Genomic DNA, 24,206 nt, shown 5'->3' with positions numbered 1-24,206 from the left:
TCATTTTCAAACACACATAAAACATTTGTTTTGGTCCTTTAGTGCCGTTTCACTCTGGGAAACACAGTGGGTATAAGTACATTTCTGTTCACTTCACCTTTCAGCTGCTTCTGCTTCATGATGGAGTCTCATATTTCATATTTCATTTAATTTCTGACCTCAACAACAAAAGAAAACACCTGATGTCAACACAAGGGAAGGACATTTCTCTTAATAAAATTAGGGAAAAAAGGATTTCTACTGAAAGTCAGTTTATGATCACAGTTATTTCAACAGCAGGACGTGACTACTTGCTGGTTTTTAGGTTTGTGGCTGACATTTTTATGTTCTTTGTGCTCTAAAACATTGACTTTGTTGTTCTTCTTCAAGCTGATCAGATAAAAAGTGTGATAACTTGGCAGCTTCAAAAACACGCTTTCTTTGACGTTCTTCATTCATCTAACAAGAAACTCAAAAGGTCTTCGTACAGAATTCACCCTAGTTTCCCCATTTCTCCTCCATGTCTGTTTCCATCTCATTATTTATTCAGTCACTTCCCTTTCCTCTGTTCCCTCATCTCTCCTTTTCCTTCTCACTCTCTCTTACATTTCTGGCTGATGTCTCTCAGTCAGTCTTGGTGGTTTTGTGTCTCCAGGGGTAAATCAGTTCCCCAACAAACAGTTTCTTGACCAGGGCAGCCCACGAGTCTTTGGGGTAACAGCTGTAAGTTGGGGTGCGGTAGGTCTGAACCACTGTGCTGCACTTCAGAGGGTTAATCTGAGGAAGATAACAGATACTATGAACAAATACCGACAAAGACAAAAATAACAAATGCTGAAATAATTTGTATGTGTGGTTTTACTTCAATAAAACTACAGTGAAGAGTACTCCATTAGACTGAGCCGAGGAGGAACAGATTTTAAATGGCAGAAAGAAAGAAAAAAAATCTGCTTTTGCATTCTCAGTAAAACTTTTATTTGTGTCCCACCAGCAATAATAACAATCCTTCAGAATAAAAGCATTAACTGACCAGAATCCTTAAATTCCACTCCAGACGTGTATACTGTGTTAGTTGCAAATATTTTTTTTCTTCCTAAGTTTAACTAACTAAATTGCATACTGGACCGAAACTAGTTGAGATGTCACAAAATCATCTTGTACGTCCAGGTGTTAAAATTGAGATTTAAGATGCAGATGAACATCCAAGTGAGGTAACAACATGCACAGAAAACTGATCAATGCCAACTTCTAGGAGGATACAGTAGTCAAGGTGACAGGGAATAAAAGACGAGTTCTCTTCAGATTAGGGGGTGAGTGGAAGGACTTGATTTTGGAAATTGTCCTCAACTTAAAGTTCATTTAAGATCTTTAATCAGAAACAAAACGTGACTTCTTACCTCCATCAGCAGGTGAAGGGCCGTCCCAGGCTCCTCACACAGCACCCTGAACTTTACGCCCTCTGAAAAGTACATGACACACACATCAATAAGAGGATAAGTCCAGACTCAACTGCGTATGATTTTGAATCATGTCATCCATCTGTTCTACTACATTGCTTTAAATTATCCTAAATAAGCAAAATTTAAGCAGCAAAGTAGGTTAACCAGATCATCCAGTCTACAGGGAGAACCTGTGGTGTTAGTTTCTGTTTGATCCGGATTCTGTATTTAACTCTGTTGAACAGTATCACACAATGAAAGTGGAGCGATGATAAAAGGTGATGTACCTGCCAGTCTGTAGGACCGACAGATGCGGAGGCCCATAGCGAACAGAGGGAAGGAGTTAATGAAGTCCACACTGAGGTGGAGGACCCCCTGGAACAGCACCACCACCAGCCGCAACTGCACAACACAGGGACACACAAGGGTTAAAAACGAACCCATCCCACTGGAGATAATTAGGGCTGGAGTCACATATTAAGCTTGTCCTGAAAATCTGTTAAAAAATAGAAATGGACCCCACAGTGTTGGTAAAAAACACAAGAAGGTTTTCCATCTAAAAATCTATTATTTGGAACAAGTTGAAGCACACATTTCACAATTCATTTAAAAAGGAATACCACACCCAGAATCTATTTATAACTAAGATTTTAAAAGGTGGTTGTTTAGTTTGTGGGGCCTCTTCACAGAGATAGACGGCCGTCAGTTATAAGGGACTCCAACCGAGACAAACTGTCACAGTGAACAAAAAGTATAAAAATGTCCACAGAAACTTGTCAAATCACTCCTGCAGCATGACCTATTTCTCCTTTGCCCACCTTCCACCATCGACATAGAAACGGTGTTATCTGTTGGCTGAACGTTTGTCATGTTGGTCAAAGAAATATGTCAATTTAGGAGTTGTTACTTCTGCAAGTCTACTTACAACAACCTGTACAGCTGTGTCGATTTTACTTGCAATTCCTGGCTTTGTCACAGGTGCATGACGTCCTCATTCACAATTTTGTCTTCAAAATGGTTATGAAGGGGTACTTTGATTCATGACTCAGTATTTCTAGAATCCTGTCTACAGCTATAGATGTGGGCGGTGTCCTGAACAACGTTAGCACAGAAGTGGATTACGCTGCAGAAGTAGTTTGACAACTTTCTATGAACATTTTCTTCTGCTGTTGTGACTGACATGAACTCAAACTGAGCTGCTGTGCTCAGTAAAGCGTCTTCACTTGTGATTCATCTTACCAGAGTGAAGACCAGGTAGTAGAGCGCCGTGGTGGGCAGCAGGAACAGCAGGATGGTGAACAGCAGCGTTCCAATGAAGAGCTGAAGCACCACAAACACATTCACACTCACTGCAAACATCTGTATCTCTGTGATGGTGACAAAGAGATATATGTGTGTGTGTGTGTGTGTGTGTGTGTGTGTGTTACCTGGTCCAGGTCATAGGAGCAGGAGTCCACCCTCTGCCGCAGGACGTTCCACTTCTTCCCTCTGAAGAGCCTCCAGAGAGATGAGAGGCCGTAGATCTTCAGACAGTACAACCTGACAGAGACACAGACACAACCGATAACATCCAAAATAATATAACACCCGCTAAATGACTGTTACTGAGCTCCACAGCAGGTGAAAGAAAAGAGGAGAAAGCTGAATATGAGAATTCAGTTTATGTACTGAGAGAATTGATCCAAGTGGCTGATCAGACAGTTAATATTGATCAGCAGTAGGAAGTCAGTAGTGTGGATTTCAGTGGACAATTATTTTCCACCATCAATTCTTAGAATATGGACAGAGGAATGTCAACAGGACATCCCACTAACTATGATTTCTATATTTGCTCACAGAACAGTCTGTTCTGACAACTACATCAGCAAAGAAAATAAATACAAAGGGTTAATAAAAAGTAGGAAGATCTTCTCAGAACATCTAACCTAGACAGTCATCACATTGGATCCATTATAATTTCCTCTTCCAGCGCTGTGGCACACGTTTAGGGCACATTTTGATCAATTATGCAGCCAAGCAACATAAACAAACAAACAAAGGTTATCTCACCTAACCTTTAAAATGTAAATAAAATCTGGAAAAAAAATGGGAAACAAAACAATGAAAGAAGACAAACAGAGCTATGTACATAGACGTGGAAGAAAAGGGAAAAAGTTACATAATTGTGTTTCATGAACAGTCTTGTCTTTGGATTGTAACGTACTCAGTCCATAGTTCATTTCATTTTGATAATAATAAGATTGAGCCCCTGGGGGGGGGGGGGAGCACTGGGTTTAGTAACTGGGGAAAAATAAGATTTAAAAAGTTACTGATGTTCACATTCTAGGTATAACGTCCTACATTATCCTCCCTAAAGAGACAGACAGAGGCTTTCTAAAGCTAGTTCTGAAGTACAAGTATAGATATAATTCATGTTCTCCAATGTAGAAACTGAATTGTGATCGCAACAGGAGATATTTTTAGGTACACACACACACACACACACACACACACACACACACACACACACACACACACACACACACACACACACACACACACACACACACACACACACACACACACACACACACACACACACACACACACACACACACACACACACACACACACACACAGAGCTGTTGAAGCATAAATATGTAACAAGGAAAGTGGGTAATATTTCATTATGCATCACGGACGAGGGAGCCAAGCTATCTTTAGAGCAAATGCATAATTTAGTCAATCCTCTCTCCTCCAACATCCAAGACTATTATCACAGTGTTCAGCCTTCCATCACACCACGCACCAGACTCAACAGGGATCTTCAGCCATTAGTCCTCCTGGCTTAAAATGACTCTGAATGGAAATCAAAAGGAGGTGAGTGCACCTGAGAGTCCACCAGTTACCAGCCATGATTTAAGAATATTAAGAATTAGAATATCACCACACTTATCCTTTACTCCTCACACAGGACTTACCAGTGGTGACATGTTACGGCATGGCTTTACATGCCCCGACATGTTATCAAGTTAAAGAAGATTAACTAACAACACTTTTCTTTCAAATCTGAAACTCAAAAAACATTAAGCTGACAACAAGAGTACTCAGTGACATAGTTTAAACTATATTTAGATCGGAGTCTAATGATGCATTTACATTTCATATTCTTTGATGCAGCAAAGACAGTTTTTGAGCTGTTCTACCAGACTACACTGGAAATGTTCCACAATTTAAGATAAAAACAAGACTACAGCCATGCTAGCTAGCGGCTCTGTGAGGCTGTGCTTAGGCACGTCAGTTCTTTGAGCTAAAAGCTAATGTTAGCATTCTAACATGCTCACAGTAACAATACTAACATGCTGCTGCACATGTTCACCATCTTAGTTCAGCATGTTAGGCTGAAGGACAATCCATCCAATAGTTGTTGAGATATTTCACTTAAAAACCACAAATGTCAACCTCATGGTGGCGCTAGAAGAAAAGTCAGAGGGATTCATTTTCTGGGGATGATGACTGTTTGTACAATATTTCATGGCACTCCATCTAATAGTCATCAAATATTTCAGTCTGGGCCAGTGGTGGACTGACTAACCGACCAACAGGCGGACATTGCCATTGCTAGAGCCATGTTCCTAGCATGGCTAAAAATAAACAACTTTGAAAAGGTGAAATTATAAACATAAAGGATGCAGGGACATTGTTAAAATTATCATTAGGTCCAATATGAACCAGGACATGTTTAAATGCCACACTCTTAGTCGTCCAGATAGCAGATGTTTCACAGTTACAGGAGATAAATTCTTTGCCATCACGGCTCCCACAGTTTGGATCATCCTGTTTGAGTCCAGGCAACTATATCTTACTAATGATTTCCTATCTCTTATCATCGACAATTGTATTGTCCTGAAAAGCACAGGGAAAGCAAACATCTTGAGCAAACTGTCTAGAAGGGAGGAGTAGAAGAGCACAGTGTGTCCCAACTGAGGCAGACTGAAGGAAACAACTTCAAGCACTAAATTATTTCATACAACTATCTGACCCAGTTATGCAACAGTGACGTAAAACAAAACATCCTGTTCTGCAAGTCGGATTCAGGTGATTTATGAGTCGTCGTACCAGTTATAATTAAAAAGGATACAAATAATGGTATTTCACTTTCTCTTTCACATGCATTTGCATCTAGCGGGTGTGCTGCTGCAAAAATAGGCTTCTTCTGCTGTTGTTTATTCTTTGGCCTTTCCTAAACCACACATCTGTTTTCTGTTTTCCTAGTGAACAGTATCATTGCATATTTTAAGACAAAGTTGCTCAGGTCTAAAATTACAATTCAAGTCTCTCATACTTTAGAATATTCTTAATTTTAACCGAAATAATCATCAACACTTCATTGTATTAACAGCGGGGCCCAAAGATGGCAATAAAGTTGGTCCGTCCTTCCATTACTTTGGTCCACAGAAAGACATCTCAATAACTCGTCAGACGCCATGACATTTAGTATCGACAGTCATCATCCTCAGAAAATACTTCCTAACGTTTTTTCAAGATCTCCCGAGTGTTAGTGTAGCACCTCAGAGAGGAAAAATATAAAAATCTTAAAGGAGGATGATAATTTTCCATTTTGGACAGTTACTCTCCTGGTGCAGATGGAGGCACTGTAAGGATCGCTTTGTGCTCCCACCTCCACTCAACCCCCACAGTGACATTCACAAAGCTAACACCAAGACTCAAATGAACGAGTCAATAAGGAACTGGAATGAAAAGGTCTTCAGAGGAAGAAAAGGAAAAAATACGCCCCCTGTGTCCCAATTCAATACTACATACTGATTTTAAGCATTTTGAGAATGTAGTGTGTTCACAGAAAGCAAATTAGTCAGTATGCACACTAAAAACACTTGATTTCTCAGTGTGCTGTTGATGAACACTATTGTTCCATACACAATAAATGAAAAAAGTGGTACTCATCACTGCAAAACATTACAATAAATTGTGGATGGTGGTGAGAGAACTCCAGAAAGATCAAGTATCAAATCTTTGGAAAAACATTTTGCCATCTAAGTTTAATTTGCAGTTTTAACTGTCAAACAAACTGCAACACTTATAAAATATACTCGAGACAAGAGAGGGACATGGGTGTTGTGATGTAGTCTGTAATATGACCTACGCACGAGTTCATCAGGGGCACCTTCCACCAAATTTGCAAAATGAAAATGAGATCATTTCCTCTAGTGATAAAAAAAAAAGACATTTCACTGATCAAAACAAACACCACACTAGTGAGCCATGCATGCATGATTCATCAACATTTTGAGAGTAACAATCAATTACGAAGCAAGATACTGTCACTACGTGTGATCTGCTTTCAAAACACTTTTGTGAAAGCTGCATTCTCCCAACTATAGTAACTTTACACCACCAGACTGCTTCTGTTAGCTCATCAGGTAGATACAGACCAGCCCTACCCGTCAAAATACTCTGGACTGAATGTGAAGTGACACACATGAAGCTCTGAGTAATTAAACCTCTCAAGTCTTTGACCCGATTATGAGTTAGCAGCAGATTCAGTCTTCAGAGGATAAATCTACATGGACAATACTTCTTAAACCAAAACCTTTCAAGTCCAAAAATTATGACATTCCTCTCATATTTTTTTTCCAACATAGCCTCTGGTTCTTTGTTTCATAGCAGTGAAACAACTGAACATCAACTCATAGCAGCAGGTCTCACCTGGCTCCGTAGACGTAGAAGCAGTAGATGTGGAAGGTGAGCAGGGCGACCATGTCAGAGAGCAGCGAGAGGGCAAAGGTCAGGCCCAGGCAGGCCGACAGGCCTCCGTACCACAGGATCCCCTCGATGAAGGGAGACATCAGGTGGATGTAGCCTGGATGGAAGGTGAAAGTCTGACCAGAGTAACGACCTTTGAAGCCTCTAGAGGCCATGAGCAGAGCTTTTAGTCCTGTTGTCTGTATTTTCTTAGCATGAAAATGGTAAACAAACGTAGAGAATATCCGGACAACATAAAGCCCTGAGTGTGTGTGTGCCTTTTGTGCTGTGACTCACTGATCCAGAGGTGAATGTGGTAGAGGAAGAAGCGACCCAGAACCTGGTCCAGGGCTCGGTTCATCTTCAGCCCAGCAGGAGCTCCCATCAGCCACTGCAGCAGCTCCTCCAGCTCTTTGGCCACATGCTGAGGAAGAATCAGAGTTTAACGGTAGGACAAAGAAATCTCACAGCAACATTTAATTACAACAGCAGCTGTAGTTTGCTCAGTTGTCTCTGTGCTAAGAATTATTTTAATCAAACTACTATTTCCAAGGGAAATAAGGAAGCATCAAGGTCAATATTTACTTGACTACAGTAACCAAATTACATTTCTAAACCTAAACTTTCTTGCCATAACTTGCAAAAGCCAATTCACAGCACAGCATCCTTTAATTTGTGGCATCTTTTGAAAGGAAGCCAAAAGTGGCAATAATATGTTAGACCACAACTTAAATATCTCATTGTCTTGAGATAATAAATTATAGTTTTGTTTCACTAATATCATATTTTGAGGCTGTTGTCCTGAGAGATTGACTTGACTCATTTTATTACATCAATATTCTGTTATTTGGTCAGTTGTAAAAGGTTTGAAAAATGGGGTAGGATGCGCCAGAACTCTTTTTTTTTAATGTTTATTTGACAGTTGACAGTGTAGCGACTGACAGGAAAAGAAAAAAGGGGAAAGAGAAAGAAGAACAAACAGAACTGGTGACGTGACATGCGCCTTAACCATTAGATATGTCCCCATAACAGAGTAATTATATGTCAATGTATATTCACACACACTGCCTGATAATGGCCCAACAACATGACAAGCAAAACAAAAATGACCGATCTGACACAGTGACCATCTAGAAAGACTAAAATATTGTGTAGTCTGATCTCAGTAGCACACTTACATCAGCTGCAGGCACCAGTGTGTTGGCTAACATGGTGATGTGGTTGTCTCTGTAGAGCCACCAGATGAGCAACATACCGAGAGCCACATCCACCAGGAACGACACCAAGATGTTGGCTTTCCTACAGACAGACATAAAGGTAACAACAGGTAATTCAATTAGAATAATTAAAATAAGATTAAATAAAATATATATAGAGATGGTCCAGCTCTGCTTCGACAGGCATGTTCATCTTATCAAAAGCTTGAAACTGAGGAAACACAGAAAAGTCCACACCATCAGGGAGTTTCTTGGTTGCTTTGACAAACAAAGAATCACCTCATGAACTGTGTGTGTCCAGTGGCTGGTTTCACTGAGCTGAGCGCCCTCATGTGTTCGGTTCTGTAGCTGAGCTGGACACAGGTGGACAGCTTGCTAAACAGGAAGCGCAGCGGGTAAAGACTGAAGATCCTAAAGAAGGAAAATTACGATAGTTTTTAAAGTGAATGCCTGAGTGAGTGTCTGGATTTGAGTAAAAATACAAATCAGATATGGGTCAGTCATTCTCATCGGCGACGATACAATTTAGTTATACATCTATTGTAAAACTGATCAACGCTACATCTGGATTTAACACAACTACAACAGAACATCATCATTATTCATTCAGTTTCTAGAACACTTTCATTATACATGTATATGTTTCTTTAAAATGAAAATGGTCAAATTCATAGATACTGAAATGAGCCACAGACAGGAAGTCAGAAAATACAGACAGACAGAGTAACACAATAAGAGAAATATAGAATATGAGCAGCCTCATCCATTAAATGTCCTTCCTTCTCACCGGATGTTACAGATCCAGGTCCATATGGAGAGCAGCCAGCCGATGAGCAGGCAGAGCGGTACGGAGGCCTGTTTGAGCAGCTCCACGATGATGCTGGCCTCTCGACCTTCAGACTGCCAGTGTGTCGACTTCAGCGGCCCGTCGTCGTACTTGTCCAGGAAAAACAGAGGCTGGTTGTGGGCCACCGTGTGGAACATCTGGACCAGAGGAGAGGAGGAGCATGTTAGGGATACAAAGATTGCTCTGGACCTAGGACACAAACTGAACAGGAACAGGAAGTTTATTTGACACATGTATTTTCTTCGTAAAATAAATCTAATACAATAACTAAAATGATTGTGGATGCATATAACCGGGGTAGAACTCATCTCAGCCTTTCACCAGGCCGCATGGGAAAGCAGAGAAAGCTCAATGCCATACAATAAAATGGGAATCAGTGCAAAATATTCCCATTTTTAATGAAAAAGGCTATAAAATGTGTGTAACACAAATACTGCCACTAACTCACAAGTATGGACAATATTTGGCTGGAAGAATCAAACCCCCCAGCTAACCAATCAGTGACCACGCTGGAGGCTCTGTGGTGACCTGGAGGTAAACCAGACTCAAGGTTTCTGGAGTTGCACTAAACTAAAGCCTTTGTCAGACAATTTGAATGCAACCATAAGGGACATTATGGGATATGCCATTCCAAAGAAGTGACAGATACCTGAGGACAAAAAGCTGTAAGAAGAATTAAAGAATTCATGTAAAGCTGATCCCTCCAGGAAACGGGCGACTGCTTGATGTTGAACAAAAACAAAATCAGAAAATTGCACCTTACCAGCAGAGTTCAAAGAAAACAAATCAACCTCCCATGTCAGCCCAAATGTTCAACTTTCCTTCATGTTACTTACATGATAAAAATCAGCAATCATGAATTAAAATGAGAACCAGCACTTTTTTCAAGTGTCACCTCTGTTTTGTACCTGTCTGAGCTCAGATGGTGGCTCAGTTTTGGGGTCGGGAACGCCGTTCTCAATGGGGTGAAGCTGCGACAACATCACCTTCCTCTGCTCGTAGTGGACGAAGATCACCTTCTCCTCCTCCTCCTCCTGCTCCTGCTGCTGCTGCTGCTCTTCTTCATCACCTCCAGCCTCTCCATCACCCTCCTCAGCCTTCTCATTCTTCTTCTTAGTCTCCCACTGAGCTGCTCTTCCATCTGGCCACGACAAAGATAAATTCATCATCAACTCCTGACAGTTTTCTGTCTGTGAACAGAAAGTCCTCCTGAAGTGTATTTCGTATTCGCCACAGATAATAAACTGATTTATTCTAATGAAATGAAATAAAGGAAATATATGGAAACTGTGCTTTTGTACAATTGGCTAATATTTTAAAATCCACCCCAAAATGCGCAAATTATTAAAGTACTTAAAATGATTCTTTCCAAGTTGGAAAAGCCTTTACAATGGGACATAAACTAAAAATGGTAGTGAAAGTAGGGATGAGAATTTTAATATCTGATACGTCTGTCTGTCCCAAACTCAGCCAGCAGAAACCTCCAGTACTACTGTATAAACCCAGTGATACCCAGACTGAGGGTCTTACTCTGGTCCCGGTTGAGGATCTGGCAGGTGAAGCCTGTCTTGCCCATCTCGCGGTTGATCTGCAGCCAGCGTTTTTGGGGGAAGATGGTGCTGAGGTCTCGGAGGAAGCTCTCCATGCCCTCCTGACCATCTTTGGGTAAACTCCACGAGCCCAGGACCGACAGTTCCACCCCACTCTGGGCCTGCATCTGGGTGAAACAGATGGAGGAGTGAAGGATGAGAGACTAATCAAGACTTCTGTACCTTAATGAAGCATGTGACTTAAGTGTCATAACAATACATGAGAGGCACAAACTGGGGCTAAATTTAATCTTAATCCTGATTTGAGAGGACACGGAGGTCTGTCTGGTGCTGCACTGACCTGCTGGATGTACTGTTTGACCTGCCCGGGGATGAATGGGTAGTGGATGACCGCCAACACCACGGCAGAGTCGTGGCCGGAGATCCAGCGGCCGACCAGCAGTCCGCTGTCTGCCCGGTTACAGCACTGCGGGAAGAAGATCTTCAGCACCATGACTTCACTGCAGCTCAGTGTTCAGCCTCCAGCAGCTCTGATGATCTGATGATGATCTGAGAAAGAGAGGAAAAAACAACCAGGTCAGGTGATTTCTACCTCTGCTGAACAGAATGAAGGGCTAGCTGGTGCTGTTCTATATTTCTCTTTATTGTCCACCAATAAAGCCATGAAAAGACCAAAACCAACAATATCTTAGCCCATATTTCAATATAGAATATCACCAAAGTTATCCTGTAAAGCACACAGGGGGCCGGCAGTTTCATCATCCTAAAATTTTTAATTGGAATGGAACATAAAACAACTGCTGAGCCATCAGAAACTATGCACATCAAAAATAGTTTAGGGTGTAAGACACTGCCTTATGTAAATTAAAGTAACGTGTCTTTTTAGAGTTTTAGGAGATAACCTGAAAAAGGTTTAAATGTGAGATACAAGAATTTGGTATAAAGCTGATCCGGCAGATCCTGTGTTATGTTGCATTTGTGCCACTGTCACGTTCCCAGATGTGAAACCTTCAAGTATATATAGAAATGAATTGTAATAAAATAGGAATTACCTGGTGTATGCCGAATCGAGAAGTGGATCCTTATTTTTCATGAAAGAGCGACGGCAGACAAAATGTTAAATTTCCTGATTTTTGTAAGGAGTTTGGTTAAAAAACGGAACGCATAGGGACTAGACCGTTGGCCTCATTTTATGCCCTTCAATATTGAGTTTGGAGTGTGTTGTGGCAACATATCAAGCCCGGGGCAGGATTGCCATTGATGTCAGTGACCGTCATGTCAATTAGCAAGCTACCGCAGGAAAGTAGGTTAGCTGTAGTGTTAGCTAGAGAGACACAAACGAGGGGAATTACCGACAGAATAAGACGAAATCACTTAACACTTATAACAAAAAGAGTTAACGCCGGTTTATTCTGTCCTCAAGCTTACACATTTCGGCTCCAAGTTCACCACAGTCCTTTCACTAAAAGTGTTCAAAATGAAACTTAACTATGTGAATGAAGCTACATCTTACAGCGGAGAGGTTAAACTGTGTAACGGCTTTGTGGACACAAGATGCGAGAGTAGAAAATACATTATGTACCTTCCTTAACTCCAACACAAGCTTTCACCTTCCATCTGTAACGTCGAGTCGAGTTTAACTAAGTAGAGCGCGGCGCCATATTCTTTGTTGACAGTCCAGTGCATAAAATGCTCCGGTGAGAAACACACGTTCACGTGTGTTCCTTTTATCACGGTGTCCCTCCGCTCGAGTTGTTTTTAACATTTTACGATTTAAGATGGAAACCATTCAGACGGAAAACCAATTATGAAAGGCTCTCAACGATTTTTGAATTTTGTTTATTTGAAAACAATATTTTTGTCGACTTTGTCAAATGTGTTTCGGATTGCTTCAGTTTGGTCACCGGAAGTTGTATGCAAGTATTTAACAGGTTCTACACCGTAAAACTGTTAAAACTGTCACCAGTACTGTTAGTGATGTTTGCCGTAATAATGAGTAAAAGAAAAACAAGTACAGTAATATTATATTAACACTGTGTGTTAGCCACTAATATAAACGTCGCCTTGCAGTTCCTCCCGGTGACCACTGGGGGCAGTGAACACTCACGATTCTAAATACACTCATGTCAACTGGCAACTCCACCAGTGTCAAGGTCAACACGATGTATGTGTTTATCCCACTGTAGTTATTTGATCCGTATTGTATAGTACATGATAAATATATTATTTATTTATTAATGTATGTTTTGCAATTGATTTTAAAGCAATTTAGTTTCACAGCAGTGACTAAATGGAGTAACAAACTAGGTAATCATAGATAATTATAGGTAATATGTCTTCTTATATTGGACACCACTATGACAACAGACCGACCTTCATGTCTGATATGCAAAAGTCTAAGAATCATGAAGTTTGTTGTTTTCTGTTTTTCTAATGAAAAATTAAAGTAAAAAACTGAATTAACAGTAATATTCATTTACTACTTTATTGTCATTATTAATTTCTGGTTATGTCCATTCTGGGTTTGTAATCACTAATTCATCATGTTTCAACTATTAAAGGTGCAATTGTGGAACCCTAATCATCAAAGAAATTAATAATTTTAATACAGTAGGAGAATAAAATAAAATAAATAATAATAATAACAATTATATGCTTGTTACTCACCAGTTAATAACAGGTGTGTGTGCTGCTGCTGTCAGAGTTGTTGGTGAATGAGGAGTTGGCCCAACTGTAAAGAGATTTATCTCCTCCTGCAGTGACACAGCAAGAAAAGAGCGGGATGAAAACCTCCAGCAGACTAAAAATAACGAAAATATTCTTGACAGATTATCACATCAAACGCTTTAAGGTTGAAATGTCTTGCCACAATGACAGATAGTGCTGGGAGATAAAAAACAGCTTGTGTATCTTTTGTGTGTTAAAACAAAACACGAATAATATTTCCTTCCTCATGAAAAGTTACTCTCCTTTTAATGTCCTCACTCTGGCTGCCAGTGTGTTTTAGAACTGATTTTAAAATCACACTCATTATTTTTAAAGAACTTCATGATTTTTTTGTTTTTGTTTATTTTATTATTATTTTATTATAAATGTGAATATTTGAGGGTTACTCCAACGTTTTCAGCGTTTCAAAATATAAATCTTTAAGAAAGTTTTCAAGTTTTTAAAGTTTATTCTTATTAATCTTAATATTTGATTTGTTTATTTATATTTCTAGTTTCTTATTTAATGGGTTACTACTTTCTATAAATTGTATTCTTATACATTATTCTTTTCTTGTGTTCGTTTACTCATTGATTTTTTTTCTTGTATATATTTATTCTTTTATGGGTTAATGCTGCTTAAACTATTTCCTGCATGTTTTATTCAGATGTAAAGTCTGTATGTTAGTTTTCGTATATTGACCAATAAACTAATTTAAATTAAGAAACTACACTACCCAGCAGGTCTAGCGAGAAACGATCGCGATGCCTTGTGGGTAAGCGGGAAGTAAACAGAAACACGTTGAAGATGGAGCCCTCAGAACAGAACCAAACTACAGACAAGAAAAGAGTAAATAAGATGGATATTTTACGGGATTTTCAAGTGTCTTTTTTCGCCATGACTCGTCTGGTTTCATTTCCCTGGACAGTGAGTATGACTGGGTGCTACAAGAGTTTTTATCCCGCCTCCATTCAGCACATGCGAACGTCACGCCAAACTCCGTTCAAAAATGTGTATATCCGTGCTTCCTTTGCTCAGCGGAAAACATGCTTAGTGTCAGAATATGACTGAAATTATTTCACAAATCAGCGGACTCTTCTGCATTATCCGGCACACATATGATCCACCAGCAGGTCGGAATTAAAACAAATAATCTCAAATTTCTTCATTTCAGACAACTGTTCTGGACCTGGAAGACGTTTTTCTTTTTTCATAATAAAATATAACAGGAGACCCAAGGTTGACTTTTAAAATCTGAAATGAGAATGGCTTAAATGTGCATTTGAAAAAGGTAAAAGTCAAATTTTTATTTTTTAATTAAAATAGTATATTTGTCACATAAACAATGTGTGCAATGGGTTGTGCAGGCTGTACTAAAAATAGTGTGAAATGATTCATAATAATAAGAATACGTGTAAAAAAAAAGAATTAATAAATGTAAAGGGTAAATATTAAAAGATGAAAAGTTGTAAATTCAATATTATATATGTAAAAAAAGTATATAATTTAAGAATTCTTAAAGTAATTTTTACTTAAAAATTTAAGTCAAAATGCTGATCGGAAAGTAGTGATACTAAATCCATAAATCTCAGAAAAATACTGAATTCTAAATCAAAATGTAATATTACTTATTTATATTTGCAAATGCACACTATTAAAGGTTTGAAACCTCTTCATAATTTCTAAATGATCATTTCTACTTTTCAGTTTCTAGAGAAAGACCTCGAAAGCAACAAATCATCAGACTTGATTTCAGACATCCTGAAACAGGTAAGTAGTCCTGCACACAAACATTTCATGGCCTCATAATCACGAAAACATCCTGAATTATCAATAATATGAACAATAAAGTATCTTTTCTGTTTCTGGCAGACGTGTCTTCACTCTCTGTGCCGGAAGTTTCCACCGTCAGTCAGATTCAGGAGGCTGTTCCTCTCTGAGCTCATCAGACGGGTTGGTGGTCCCTCAGTCTGTCTCTGAACAATATCATAGAAACCGTACTGTACCGTTATCTTATTTCCTAATAATGTCCTAATGAAGTTTCTAGGAAATAACGTGTAATAATTACAAACGGCCTGCAAGTATTTTTTTAATGCCGTTATCTTGTGCTAATGCTAGCATGTCAGCCTGCCATGTTAGCATTAATCTTCATTAATCATTAATCACAGCTGAGGCTGATGGGTATTTCAACATTATTTTGGAGGCATCCTGGTTTTATGTGGGACAAGTGGAGACTTTGACCTATAGATGGATGAAAAGTCTGGAAACCACCAAAGCCAGTAGGATTCCTCCTCAGGGGACCATGAATGTTTCATGGCGATCCGTCTGATATTTGAAGTGTTGGGGGCGACATTACAACATACAGTAACAGTTCCTGACGTGTTGTTCGTCCGCAGCAGGAGGCTGCAGGCTGTGATCCTCTGGACGAGCTGTACGATGCTCTGGCTGAGGTGGTGGGAGCTGAGGAGACGGCCGAGTGCTACAAGAGCTACTTACTGGTACCAAACCTGCTGCAAACACTCGTTCACTGACTCACAGCCGGTCCCCGAGGTGTCGATGAGCGTCGACACAGATTAAAGCTGTAACATGATACTGATCCCTTTTGTTATATAACTAAAATGCCTTTATTTTTGGTAGAATTCAACAACTACAGCTCCCATGAGGCTTAGATGGAGCCTTATTTTGCAGAGGTTAGCTAGTAGAGGGGCTTCAGCCGCCTGTAACCTCGGGCCTTGTTTAGAACTGTTGCCAACACACAAAATGGGACCTGAAAGATTCGTCCGCCGCGCCTTTTTCATCTTTTGTGCACACATAACTTTTCGTTTGGATCCTACGAACAGTTTTATAAAACCTGGACCTCCCTGATTCAATTCAGGCCGAGGATCAAACATTTCATAGAGACAGTTTGAGTCCCTCCTGACATCTTTAACATTTTGGTGTTTTTTGTCCTGCAGCCTGGTGGTGATGCTGTCAGCCTGTTGGAAAACGTGGCTCTAATCTCAGAGGGGACCACCGGCCTGGTGACCTGGGAGGCCGCTCTCTACCTGGCAGAGTGGGCTCTGGATCACCGGCAGCTCTTCACCGGCAGGTATCCAACCCTTACAACTTCCACGAGAACAATGTCAGTTATGAGAGGAAAAATTGTATTCAGTGAAAAAGGCCTGGATGCTCCAAGATTCAAATTTACATTTTTTATGACCTCATCCTTTAACTCTAATGGGAGTTGGGGATCCCAGGTTTCCATCACACTGGTCCTTTTCCTGTCTGCAGGACGGTTCTGGAGCTGGGCAGCGGTGTGGGGTTGACCGGTATCACCATCTGTCGCTCCTGCAGCCCGAACAGATACGTCTTCAGCGACTGTCACCACAGCGTCCTGCAGAAACTGAGAAACAACGTCCAGCTGAACGGTCTGAGCGAGACTGCTACAGTCGGTGTGGAGGAGATGGACTGGACGGCAGCGACGGAGGAACAGTTGGAGCAGATCGGGGCCGACACCGTCATCGCTGCAGGTCAGAGTTCAGTCTTATTAGTCTTATTATGTTCAGTCTTAATATCAATTTATACACCGTGTTGGCCACTTGGGGGCAGCAGAAACAAGCTGTAAACACAACACATTCATGACATATTATCACCTTATAAATGCTTGTAAACAGTTTCTGTTTACTCATCCAGCAGACACACAGCAACCAGTCCAGTCTACACGTTCCCATCAGCTCTGGTTTGGTCTCCTGAGAAGAACATCTGGCTCTTTAGCTGCTAAATGCTCCACTTTCTCATTAGCGATTAATCTGCTTTTTATTTTATTTTTTTACATTTTCAGTCGCAAGATGACAAAAGACAAAGTAAAAGCAGCAGTTACAATGTAGTAGCTTGAACTAGTGGATGTTTGGCATTTTCACTTAAAGAATTACTTTAAAGAATATCGATGATCACACTATAAATCTAATACTGTTGATTGACGTATCGATTAATCAGCAGACACCTCCCTCTCTCTCCTGTTGGTTTTGAACAACTTCATTATTCTGTTCTTAAGAACATGGAGTTTGGTGACCTCAGTGACCTCCACGCAGAGCACACATTCAGCCGTGTGAACGGTGAATCCAGATGTTTCTTCCCGGTGATGCAGATGTGGTGTATGACCCTGACGTCGTGGGAAGTCTGGTGAAGCTGCTGTCTAAGATCCTGAGGTGTCCGTCTCCTGAGGTCCCCCCTGAGGTCCTCGTCTGTTCCACCATAAGAAACCCGGAGACTTACAGCGGCTTTAAGCAGCAGCTCGGTAAGAAACTGCTGATGGATGTTTTGTTCTGACTGACTGCACAAAGAGCTGTTGGACTAAAACACATGAGCCAACCTACCTCGCCTGTCTTTATGGGTAAGGCTGGTGGTATTTTACTTGAACTTGATTCTAATTTATTCTAAGTAAAATCAGCCTGATGTGGCATACAGGGTCCCACATGTCCTCAGCTGGACTCTGAAGAGATGTCCTCTGTATTTCTTCTAGGACTTTGAAGGGTTCAACAACCTAGAAGGAGTTTACATTCAACAATTAAAACATATAGCACATATGGTGGATGTTTTATGGGCTTCCTGTTTATTTATATTTCACTTTTACTTTTTAGGCCAACAAAAAGAGAAATTAAGAATTCAGTTTGTGGCGGCCCGGCAGCTTTATTTATGATTTACGTTCTTGTTGGACTTTTCTGCAGGTCACGATTTACGTCCACTGCCAGTGGAAGAAGTAGTGTTTCCTTTATATATAATGAGGTGGGAGGTGGGAGGTGGGGGTGGAGGGTGAGTGTGTAGATGGTCAGACACTAATGTGGGAGATCTGAGTTTGCGTCTGGTCAGACCATCGCCACCATCATTGGATTTAAAAGAGCCGTACTGTTACATTTAGGGTGACATATACATCTTCGGGAGGAGACATGATGCGTTCAATCTTCTCTATGATATGATGCAAAATTAGTTTTAAATTTAGTGTGTTTATTGTGATGTGCGTGCATGCGTGTGTTTACCAAACACAGTTTTCCACCTTCATGGACAATAAAGTTGTATTCTGTTCAGTTCTATTCTACATTTGACAAATCCACCTTGAGATTTTGTGAATTTCCACATTACTCATTGAAACCTTCTGGATGCCGTTAACCGTTTTGTTGCTGACTGAAATTGTTTTGTTTTGACAGAAAAGGCAGGAATCAGCCATCACGTGATCCCGGGACCCGTCAGCCACGTGTTTCCTTACAACAGAGTCTCCGATATAGAAATGATTCAGCTGTACAGATGACACAACTGTAGCACAATAAAGATTTTATTTACAAATGTACATCGTATCAAAGCATCCGTTATACATTCAGGTGCTCTGAAGTAGGAATGAAAGGTGTTTTACGGGTGGAGACGAGCCGCCATCGCACCTGTGTTACAGCTGCATTTCATTTCTAAAAGTTCAATGGGCTCAAAGGTCATTGTCATCATCATCATCATCATCACCACCACCCTGTCTGCACTAACAGAGTCTTCTACCTTCCTGCTACAAGACATTAAAACTAAAGACGTCCCTTCTGTCAGGCAAACGTTGGTGTCAGATGGTTAAAATGAGACTTTGCTGCCAAGAATGAAGTTAAAAGTGAGACTTTAGATCCACTGGTCATTAAAGATCACTCTGGTCTAAACCTGGAGTCCATCAGGACGCAGTGATCAGAGGCAGGACGTTCTGGTCCCAGTTGTCATCCCAGCGCTGCCCTCTGCTGGTCCGGAGGTTCCTCCTGAACACACCCAGTCTGCCGTCTGACCTGAGGAACTCCGACAGGAGAGACTGAAAACACACGAAGACAAATCAGCATCAGTCATTTACAGACGAGTAACAGCAGAACTCTGCAATAACCAGTGATGAACATACAGTGTTGTGATGCTCCGATAAACTTCATATTATTTGATTTCATTCGATGTTTGTAAAGTTTTAGGGCTCATAAGCAGCTATAAAATACTGTGATATGTCTGAACTCCAGACAGCTCCACTCTGATCGATGGTGAGTTCAACATGAAGCTGCTCTGATTCACTTTGTTGGGTTCAATTACAGAGTAACTTCACACCCCCTGATAATCGTGCATTTGCTGACATCCAGGTGTTGAACGTGCTGCGGTGATGCACAGGTGCACTCAGGACCTGGTGACACTGCTGATGTGAAACAGGCTTGAAACTTTCAGAGAGGGCAGTGAAATACTGCTTTTCAGCCAGCTGTCAACTGACTCTGTAACTGTATCTGTGTTGAAAACTCTGAATTGAATTCTGTCCAGAAGGGAGCCACTGAATCTTTGTATCCTCCCTTAACATGAGCCGTCAGCAGCGTCTTCATGTATCTGTGTTTTGGGCACGTTTACAGGTTTTCCTCTCACCTTGAGCTGCTCAGCGAGCTCCAGAGAGTCTCTGAAGACCAGACCGTTCTCCTCGTGCTTCACCAGCTCCTGTAAACTGGAGAAAAACAGTCGTGTTGGCTTTGATACACAAACAGATGAATTCGTTTTCAAAGTTCAGTTTGAGTCTGATTTTAAAAGTCAACGCAGATCCGTCACTAAACACAGAACAAGTCACTCATCATGTACTGAGAATGAGTTGCTCACCAGTTGAAGTGGATGGCGCAGACGGGCAGGCAGCAGCCGAACATGTCCACCACCTTCATGGGCAGATCCAGACCGCTGGACGACTTGTGGAGACAGACACCGAGGTCTGCCGAGCCTGACGAGACAAACACAGACATGTACAGACTTCATCTCTGTGTGTATTTAACCCCCTGCTGCCTCAGTCTTTACGCTAATCTGACGGCATTCAGTTCAGACTTGAGTCGTGTTTTACAGAAATGTCCGACTGCTGCGACTTGGCCTCTTATTCAAACATGAGACCAATTTGTTAAATAGTAAATCACATTTAACGACGGCTGAACACAAGCACACACAGTAAATTACTTATAATAATAATTAATCTCACCTAATAAAACAGGATAGTCTTCTGCCTCCAACCAGGGAGTGCAGATCCTCACATGCTCTAAACGCAGAGAGTCGATCAGCTTCCTGTAGTGTTCCTTCTGAGGACCTTTACCTGCACACACACACACACACACACGAATAAAAACTGAAACTCTTTGTAAGAAGACATTTTGACAGCGAGGCAGAGGATTGATTACCTGTGATCACGCAGACTAAAGAAGGTAAGGAAGCTCCTCCTTCAATGAAACCTTCGTACTCTGTCGGGAAACAAAGAAGTGATGAAACACACATCATGTTTTACTGTGAATCTTTTAAATTAGTTTAAAACCTGTCGTACCTTCAAGAGCCTTCAGTAAGATGGAGAAATCTTCATCCTCTGTGGAGAGAAGGTCAGTGTGTTTGATTAGAAACATGCAGTGTTGAGATGGATCACTGTCTGATTCAGTTCAGATTGGATATTGAGTCTACAAACAAAACCTGACACCATCAAAATGATTTTAAAGATGCAATAATCACATAAAAAACATACACAGAGGGGCTTTATAATAGAGCAAAATGTAAAGTGCACATACAAAAATCCTTCATGCAAGGAACCCAAAGGTGAAGGCTGACTGGAAGTGAACAAATCACTCGACGTCACCTCCCCTCGCGAGCTAATGAGCAGCTCGCTCGTTAGCAAAAACTGTAAATAAGCAACTTCTGATGTTCTCCAACAATTTCTGTGACTTTGTGCAAAGCAGCACTTTTGATTTTTGTTCGTTGGAGGCAGGAGACCATAAAAACAAGGACCTCAGAAACTACAATAATGATCTTCTTTTATTGCAATTTTACTGCAACTAACTGATTTTTTCATCAATTAGTGAGAATAGCTTTGTTTATTTGTCTGCAGAGCAAAGTTTCATTGTTGCAGCTCCAGTAAAGACTAAACTTTCTGCTCCACCACAGCATCACTGATCCACTGTCAGTTTCACTACGAAGCCAGCAAACTATTTCTCTGTTTCACAAAGCTCTTCGTCAGCCTCACTGTGTCGTCTTTACCAAACATCTACGTCAAAGGTCTTAAACCCCCCTGCCGTCAGTCACGATGGAGAATCTCAGTGGGCGTGTCTACAGTTAAAAATGATCTTATATAAAATACTGAACTAACAACACAACAATCCATCTGTAGCGCATCACTATGTCTCTTCCTCTCACCCGTCCAGCTGGTGCTGCTGAGCAGCAGCGCCGGTCGCTCCGCCCTCAAGGTCACCGTGTCATCAGTGAGGTCACGCACTGAGAAAACTGTCCTCTCCACCTCCTCCACCTCCTCCACCTCCTCAGACCTGGAAAACACACGGCAGGTCAGTCAAGGCCGTGTGTGTACTTCAGTGTTCCGGTCTTTGGAAACTTTAAATAAAGATCTGTGGCTTTAAACGATTTGTTTGTTGTGATGGAGCCACATACGTCCAGCACTGAAGAATATAAACAAAGAGAAAATGATGGGATGCACAAAGCTGAAGTAATGTTGGTACGTTTTTACAGGACAGTTTGTGGCTGAAATGCTTCACTGCCACAACGCCTGACTGTTATGAACACATAACGTCCTGCAGCGTTTCTCACTCTTTGCTCTGGAACTGAGGATGAGTGTTGGCCAGTCTCATGAAGAGCTCGTGCTGCAGCTTCAGCGGAGTCTCTCTGAAGATGGAGGCTGGTCTGTCGTACAGCGTCGTCGCCCTGCAAACGTCAAACAGTCAAAACTGTCTCTCCAGCTCTTCACACGCCTTCATGTCATCAAATAAGACAAACGGCCTGAGACCCCATGAATTTTCTATTAGTGCCAACATCATTGCAAACCTTCTTTTTTTAGCTCCACTCCTGGCGAGAATAGCTAGATTGTGGATGTTTACTAAGTCCATCAGTGAGATATCTGATTGTATCTGATTCCCCGTGTTGTTTCTTTAATGCTTCACTTTCATACTGTCAGGCGTGACGAACATTACAGCCTCTAGACTGCTAGCGAGGCTTCAGAATACTTATATTATATCATATATATATAACGTGACATGTGCAAAACAATCATACTTGATGCCCCAGTTTCTCTGCAAGTCGTCCTTCATTGCGTTGGTAACACACAGGTTGTAAGTAGCCAGAGGCCCGAAGAAGTGTTCGTACCTGGAAGAAGACAGGAACAGAAATAATACATATCTGAACCTCATCACTACCAGGAATGAAAGAGTATTTAGTGACTCTTTTGGGTCTCATTAACACATTAGAAACAGAAATGATACAACATTTTGTTTTTCTTGTAGCTCGAGCACCACAAATCATTTATCACAGCAGAGCACAGATAATGTTGACTTCTATTATTAAAGAAGCTCAGTACGGACCACTTTGCCAGTTGGACCACCGGGTGTGTCTGGCCGTGGCTCAGGGCCATGATGGTGTAGCCGTAGTTGTGCCAGTCGATGATGAACCGGCTGCCTCGCAGGACGCACACCAGCCAAGCCACTGCAATGCTGGGCAAGCCCGGGGGATTCTGGGAAACAAACACAGTCATTTACATCAGTCGGAGGGGCAGGACGTGGCCCTCCACTGTCAGGTCCGTCACCTTTAATCTTGAATCTAATACCTGCAGCAGTATGTGAGACTGTGTCTCCGTCTTCAGCAGCACATGAAGAAGCTGCAGACACTGAAAGATCACCTTCGTCACATATGTGAGGATTTTTGGTCCCACTGAAAAAACAACAAAACAACTTTGTGTGAACGACATCATCACACACAAAAATCCCCAAACAGACGGAGAGTCAAACATAAAACAACAGAACACAACGCGGGTCCAGTTACCTCGAACACCCTTCACTTCTGTTATGGGGACGACCGTTATGTTCTCCTCTCTCAGCACGTCTTCATGAGGTTTGGTGTCTAACATGAGAACATTTCAGAGAAGAAATCCGTCACGTTTACAACTCAACTGATGTGAGATTTCTGTGGACTTTTGCATTGACAATGTCTTTTATTATTTCTGTATTTGTGTTCACTACTTCTTCTTCACCCCACAACTTTCATTTATATGAAACATACAGATAGGAGGCCCTCCATGTTTTGATTTTGAAAATGTCTTCAGATTCGTGCTTAGTGGTCACTACATCGCTTTTTACGCGCTTTCATTTCCACATAATTCCCTTTCATCATATGGCAAAGTTATGTTTACGTTCCTCCCTTTGCTGCTGTGACCCTGTAGTCAATAAAGTTTACCTCATCTCGACTCGTGAACAACATCAGGTAAAGCTTCTGGGAGCCGACAGACACCCTGACATGAGGGAAACAGATGAATGCATCAGTCTTACCCAAAAACCCCACAAAAGTCACATTATATCCGTGTTTGCTGAGGGACAAGGCGTGATACTGCATCCGAGGGCTGCGACCGATGTCCCCCAGCACCAGCACACACACCCGCCGGCCAGTCCCACCGTCCCGCTGCCTCAACCTCCGCACCCACAGCGACACCAGGGAGGTTATAACCGTCAGAGACACAACCGGCCATGTTACATTTGACCCAGCTGCATGAAACAGCATCAAAAGCACCGCAATCAGCGCAAATACAGTCAGAGAAGCGCAGCCGGTACAGCGCGTCGCCATGTTTGTTTGTGATTCGTGGTGACGTGTCTCAGTGGAGGAGGAGGAGCTTCACATTTAAAGGGACCGCAGACTTTATGATGCGTTCATGACCAGCAAAGGAAAAAGTACGGACGTTACGCCGAAATAC

The 24,206-nt window shown here is 41.4% G+C and overlaps 3 protein-coding genes across 4 annotated transcripts; 1 reads left to right on the top strand and 2 right to left on the bottom strand.

The window, feature by feature from the left end:
* Window positions 1-508: 508 nt before the first annotated feature.
* Window positions 509-12,423, bottom strand: pigq (phosphatidylinositol glycan anchor biosynthesis, class Q). The gene is given in 15 exon segments (XM_070922870.1): window positions 509-756; window positions 1,377-1,438; window positions 1,706-1,820; window positions 2,658-2,738; window positions 2,846-2,957; window positions 7,125-7,278; window positions 7,458-7,584; window positions 8,339-8,459; window positions 8,657-8,788; window positions 9,165-9,407; window positions 10,155-10,252; window positions 10,254-10,276; window positions 10,755-10,941; window positions 11,115-11,323; window positions 12,357-12,423. Coding segments are annotated over 14 exon segments (1,761 nt in total). The 5' UTR covers window positions 11,268-11,323; window positions 12,357-12,423; the 3' UTR covers window positions 509-603.
* eef2kmt (eukaryotic elongation factor 2 lysine methyltransferase) lies at window positions 11,556-18,803 on the top strand. Of its 2 annotated transcripts, none has more exons than XM_070922874.1 (9): window positions 11,556-11,573; window positions 14,339-14,407; window positions 15,188-15,250; window positions 15,353-15,433; window positions 15,877-15,978; window positions 16,435-16,568; window positions 16,814-16,989; window positions 17,607-17,756; window positions 18,664-18,803. In XM_070922874.1, the coding sequence occupies exons 1-9, from the start codon at window positions 11,556-11,558 to the stop codon at window positions 18,762-18,764; spliced, it is 894 nt and encodes a 297-aa protein (XP_070778975.1). In that variant the 3' UTR covers window positions 18,765-18,803. The 2 variants fall into 2 exon arrangements, with proteins under 2 accessions (XP_070778975.1, XP_070778974.1); XM_070922873.1 differs by having other exon boundaries at window positions 16,751-16,989.
* On the bottom strand, window positions 18,779-24,079 carry alg1 (ALG1 chitobiosyldiphosphodolichol beta-mannosyltransferase). The gene is made up of 13 exons (XM_070922872.1): window positions 23,788-24,079; window positions 23,285-23,362; window positions 23,070-23,173; window positions 22,828-22,976; window positions 22,523-22,612; window positions 22,061-22,174; window positions 21,656-21,783; window positions 20,799-20,837; window positions 20,659-20,718; window positions 20,463-20,573; window positions 20,099-20,213; window positions 19,874-19,949; window positions 18,779-19,292 (listed from the first exon to the last, which is right to left on the bottom strand). Exons 1-13 carry the CDS (start codon window positions 24,077-24,079, stop codon window positions 19,161-19,163), a joined length of 1,488 nt encoding a protein of 495 aa, XP_070778973.1. The 3' UTR covers window positions 18,779-19,160.
* Window positions 24,080-24,206: the final 127 nt, after the last annotated feature.

This window comes from Enoplosus armatus, chromosome 17 (assembly GCF_043641665.1).
Source record: "Enoplosus armatus isolate fEnoArm2 chromosome 17, fEnoArm2.hap1, whole genome shotgun sequence".
Lineage (NCBI taxonomy): Eukaryota > Metazoa > Chordata > Actinopteri > Centrarchiformes > Enoplosidae > Enoplosus > Enoplosus armatus.
The sequence above is the reverse complement of the archived record's forward strand: the minus strand, read 5'-3'. Positions and strand labels throughout refer to the sequence as shown.

Bases quoted from the DNA above. Each gene is read 5' to 3' on its own strand.
- alg1 (XM_070922872.1), bottom strand. From the start codon at position 24,079: ATGGCGACGCGCTGTACCGGCTGCGCTTCTCTGACTGTATTTGCGCTG. The intron at 23,174-23,284 runs GTAACTGGACCC...TTGTTTTTTCAG, and splicing joins AGAAGTGAAGGGTGTTCGAG to TGGGACCAAAAATCCTCACA. The intron at 22,613-22,827 runs GTCCGTACTGAG...GTCTTCTTCCAG, and splicing joins GTGGTCCAACTGGCAAAGTG to GTACGAACACTTCTTCGGGC.
- eef2kmt (XM_070922873.1), top strand. The intron at 15,251-15,352 runs GTAAGTAGTCCT...TGTTTCTGGCAG, and splicing joins TTTCAGACATCCTGAAACAG to ACGTGTCTTCACTCTCTGTG. The intron at 15,434-15,876 runs GTTGGTGGTCCC...GTTCGTCCGCAG, and splicing joins TCTCTGAGCTCATCAGACGG to CAGGAGGCTGCAGGCTGTGA.